The following is a 4,720-nucleotide window of genomic DNA, read 5'->3' as shown; positions in this document are numbered from 1 at the left end:
CTTTAACTAAGAATTTTATAAATTTAAATTATAGTTCCACTTCTGTAAGATTTATTTATATTGACAAACATGCTTTCAAGTTATCAAAATGTTTGCCTTTTGTGTTGATACACTACTTTGATTCTTGTAGTAAAAAAATCATTAACAAATATGAAATATCGTAGTTTAATTTAAAGTTATAAAATATTAGACAAAATTATATTGTTGAAAATTGAGATAAATACTTTAAAAGTTGAAAGGGAAATGTTGTGCCTCATTATTTTGCAAAAGCGGAATTTAACATGTAAATTTTTAGAAAAGTAAAAAAGAGAAGAGTCGTCACTAAATTTGACAGGAGTAAATGAGAGCATTCTGTATGGAAGGAGTTGAACAATCATTTATAATCATCATAGACGGATCTAAGATTTTTACATTATGGTGATGCACCACCAAAAATGAAGGGAAAAAAAAATCTAAGTGGGAATTGATAGATACCTTATGGGTTATGGCCTATCCTTTAAGTAAATAACATATTATTTAATCAAGTGTATCATTTATTCTTTCTAAGGTATGTGTGCCAACAATTGAATATCATATAATTCTATAAAATATGTGTATAAAAATATCTAATTCATGAATCCATGGGGTACTATAAGTTATAAAGCTACACTAAATATATTGTTATTATCGTAAAATCTCAACGACATCTTAAGCAAGCTTCACAAAATGATGACTTTTGGAAGCCAATGCTGGAATATTACAACAAAATTAGCTTGTTCACTGTAATTCATTATTGGGGAGTGGGGCGTAACAAGAACACTATATTTATTGACTAGTTTCACTTAATCTTGGCGATTTTTGGAACAACTTATATCGTAAAATGCTAATAAACTTTCTAATCTAGTATTTAGAAATCAGCCATATCAAATTCTAAGTACAACACAACAATAAAATGATCCTCATATGTGATCTTGGTTCACTGGAGTGAGTTGAGACAAGAAGAGTTCAAGAAGTGCTCGTTCTCTGGGTTGTGACACTGGAAATGGATCATCCCCTGTTATAATTGAAACAATAAGAATTAACGACAGATAAATTTTGCAGTTAAACAGTAAAATCCATTGTCAATCCTATTTAGAGACGGATTATCAAGAATGTATAGAGTAAAAGATATTGATACCTTCTGGATATAACGGTGGCCACGGAGCGTTATTGACATCAATTATGCCATCGAACGATGACGGACGAGGCGGATCATTTTGATCAAATCGATTATTTGAACTCAAATAATCTGTTGCAGCAGGGACATTCACAGTGTGAAGTTGATTTAAAGATGGTGGTAACATGTGTTGATCAGCTTCATCTCTGCACATAACCAAATTCTTAATTTATTAACAAAAATGGGAGGAATTTGTTACTCATTGGATCACTTTCTCAGGGCTCGAACTGAGAACTCTGATTAAAAATGAAAGATCGATCATATCCGTTCACCACACCCTTTGGTGGTCATTAACTATATATTTATTTTTTGCTTCTTTAAAGGTAATTGATGTCCTTTTGTCCTTCTATGTATAGACATAAATAATAGGAATCTAAGAAAGATAAGTACTATGACTGTTTTAAATATAACAATGCACATTTTTTTAGCATCTTAGATACTACTAGAAACAAAGATTTCCCCCATCGCAAATTAGTGAAAAATTTATACTACAAATTATAATTTTTCCCCTCATTTTTTATCAAACCAACTCACCGAAAAAATACATGACAGAGAATTTTCTGATTTTCCATATGGAAACATTACTAGTTTTTTCTTTTCCAATCGATTCAATCAAAATAGTACTGAACATTTTTGAGTGGGAAATAGTGATTTTTTAGTAGCGAGAGATGAAAAGTACCTGAAGGGAAGAAGGCCGTTGGAATCAAGAAAATTGAGAATTTGGACATGAGGATCTCTGTGTGAGTGTGGAACCCAATCCATGAATGTACTATTTGCAATTGCATCACTTGTTGCCACATTATTCACCATGTTCACATTCTGTCCTGAAAAATCCATCTAAAATTTACCCCACCCCCCACACAAACAAACAAAAAAAACAGAGAAATTATTTGGGTTCAAATGTATCAAAATTATTTGTAATTGAACAAGATCACAAAGTTACAATGAATTAAACTGACCTGTGGCTGTGTAGTGTTTTGTGTTTGGGGAGAATGATAATTTTCCTCCAATACTTGCTGAATTGATCATTACATCCAAATTAGAAGTGAGTTCAAATTAAATGGCTTATAATAATGTAAATTCAGAACAGATTTATGATGATCATATCAAATACTCCCTCTGTTCAAAATTTATGTGATACTATTTGATTCGATACGGAGTTAAAAAAAGACTTGTGCAACTTATAGTATAAAACAAGCCTCCGACATTTGTGTGATTATATATATCCAATAAAGGTAAAATGAGAGTTATAAAGTTAAATTATTGTTAAATATAAAAAAAAGATGATTTTTTTGTCGAGATATACTAAGAAGCAGAGTGTTTCACATAAATTGAGAGAGCGGGAGTAATTGACTTGATAACTTACTTTGCGAGCTTGAACTTGTTTTAGTGTCTCTTGGAGTATTTCTTCCCTATATTGTGCCTCACATACTGTGGTAATTTCACAAAAATCGCCTTCATACATTCTGTAAAATAATACATAAATTATTCTTACATATCGCACTGTCAGCATATATAACTTAAAGAGAAATTTATAGTTATGAGACATTTACCTTAGACGCCTTTCCATGTCTTCTACTTGAGTTTTGTATCTAATAATTTCTTGTTGAAATTCCTCTATGTGGGAATCAACACTCGATGGGCTACTTCACATATAATTAAGAAGAAAATTATCATTTAAAAATTAGAAGCTAATTTTAAAAAAAATTGCATAAATTTCATAGTAAACAAGTTAGAGATGTATATATTGAAGGTTAATAAAAACCTTGGTGCTTGATAAGTTCGATCTGCTTCACATTTTAGCTTAGCAATAGCCCTTTGGAGATGCTGCAAAATTCATCCAAAAAAAGAAGAAGAAGACTTAATTAATTCATTTAAATGAAAAAAATAGAAAAAGAAAGAAACAAACAAACAAAGGCAAAACCAACAATTTGTACCTCTTGGTTGTGTAGCCTTTACAACAGAAAGCACGTACAAACAAGGATCAAAACAAACAAAAACAAAAAAAGCAAAACTTATCAATATGAGTTCAAGAAAAGAAAAATCAAATAAAATAATTTTCTATGTATAAACAACAACTAGTATACTTAGAAGTGATGATATAGACTTGAGAATCGAATCACTAAATTTTGAATATAATATTAATAAAATTACCGTCCTCGATCATGCTCCGGAAGATTCACATAACGTGCCATAATATCTTCAATGCTGTTGCAAAAAAATTAAAACTCCAATTATAGAAATAAATAATTTGATCAACTGGAGAAATTGATCCTTTTTTTTAAAAATTCATCTAGGTTGGAAAGGGATAGGAAAAATAAAGGAGAGAATTACAAAATGGACGTTCAAATAACCAATCAATCGTATTATTAAATTGGTCCTTTCATGTTTTTAAATTGGAGCTAGAAATTAGACTCTCACAATCAATAAGATAAAAATCTAAATAATTGATCAGTTAAGCTATTAAAATTTTCGAAAAAATTAATTCTTGAGAATTAAGTAGAAGGAAATGTTATTTTTTTTTTTAAAATAGCATCTTTTATTTCTAGAGAAAGTATAACTCAACCAGAAGGAGAGAATTACAAAGTAAACCGTTCAGATAACTAATTAATTGAGCTACTAAGTTAATCTTTTCTTAAAACAAAAAAATGGAGAAATAAAAGAGGAAATTACAAGATGTTAGTCAACGAATTAACTAAGCTACTAAGATTTTTGAGAATTAAGTAGAACAAAATATTTAAAAAATAACACCTTTTATTTCCGGAGAAAGTACTAACTCGACCAGAAGGAGAGAACATGATGAGAGCAACATCAACATCACAAAGTACAGAAAGTTCATAAGCTTTCTTGATAAGACCATTTCTTCTTTTGGAGAAAGTGACTTGCCTATTTGTTGTATTCTCTATTTTCTTGATTTGAAGCTTTACTCTCCCCATCACTCAACTATTCTTTACCCTTTTTGATATAATAAGGATGCTAAATATAGAATAATTTTGTACTCCTATGAATTGACAAGATATTTATTTCACTTATTTTGTGAAGAAAAAGAAAATAGTACTAAAAGAGATGGTGGGGGTTGGGGAAATTAAGTAAAGAAGGGAAATAATGAGGAAGGAGAAAGGTAGAAAGGAAGGAAAATGAACAACTAGATTCGGAGTTATTAGGCCATATGACGCCATAAAACTTTGGCCGCAGAAATATAAGAGATGGATGACGTATATTACGCGATTTGAATTTAATTGGAGTTTTAATGTCGATATTGAACATCGAGAAAAGTGATGAATGGCGGTCTAGTTTAATTTTATTGTAACAAAGAGCTTCACCTATGTGTACTCTTGAAATTTTACTTGGACTTTTCAGACTATTGTAATTGTAATGAGGTATCTATAGTAGGGGATTTTGTATTTAAACGATGACGAATAATCAAGTTGCACCTTCAAGTTATAAACTAGCCTCTTAGGAAAAATTCAGCAGTAAGAGTTTGATATGCATAAGATTAAATTGATTTATTTATATAGTAGATGA

General features: G+C 30.2%; 1 protein-coding gene across 1 annotated transcript; it reads right to left on the bottom strand.

Annotated features, from left to right (window-relative positions):
• Window positions 1-938: 938 nt before the first annotated feature.
• Window positions 939-4,131, bottom strand: LOC102583158 (agamous-like MADS-box protein AGL104). Its single transcript, XM_015302806.1, has 10 exons — window positions 3,947-4,131; window positions 3,350-3,403; window positions 3,133-3,148; window positions 2,961-3,022; window positions 2,749-2,841; window positions 2,562-2,661; window positions 2,155-2,211; window positions 1,875-2,032; window positions 1,157-1,341; window positions 939-1,033 (listed from the first exon to the last, which is right to left on the bottom strand). Exons 1-10 carry the CDS (start codon window positions 4,129-4,131, stop codon window positions 939-941), a joined length of 1,005 nt encoding a protein of 334 aa, XP_015158292.1.
• Between the last annotated feature and the right edge of the window lie 589 nt (window positions 4,132-4,720).

Source organism: Solanum tuberosum, unplaced genomic scaffold, assembly GCF_000226075.1.
Source record: "Solanum tuberosum cultivar DM 1-3 516 R44 unplaced genomic scaffold, SolTub_3.0 scf00381, whole genome shotgun sequence".
NCBI lineage: Eukaryota > Viridiplantae > Streptophyta > Magnoliopsida > Solanales > Solanaceae > Solanum > Solanum tuberosum.
The sequence above is the reverse complement of the archived record's forward strand: the minus strand, read 5'-3'. Positions and strand labels throughout refer to the sequence as shown.

Bases quoted from the DNA above. Each gene is read 5' to 3' on its own strand.
- LOC102583158 (XM_015302806.1), bottom strand. From the start codon at position 4,131: ATGGGGAGAGTAAAGCTTCAAATCAAGAAAATAGAGAATACAACAAAT. The intron at 3,404-3,946 runs GTGTTATTTTTT...TTTTTGCAACAG, and splicing joins ACTTTCTCCGGAAATAAAAG to CATTGAAGATATTATGGCAC. The intron at 2,033-2,154 runs GTCAGTTTAATT...GGTAAATTTTAG, and splicing joins AAAACACTACACAGCCACAG to ATGGATTTTTCAGGACAGAA.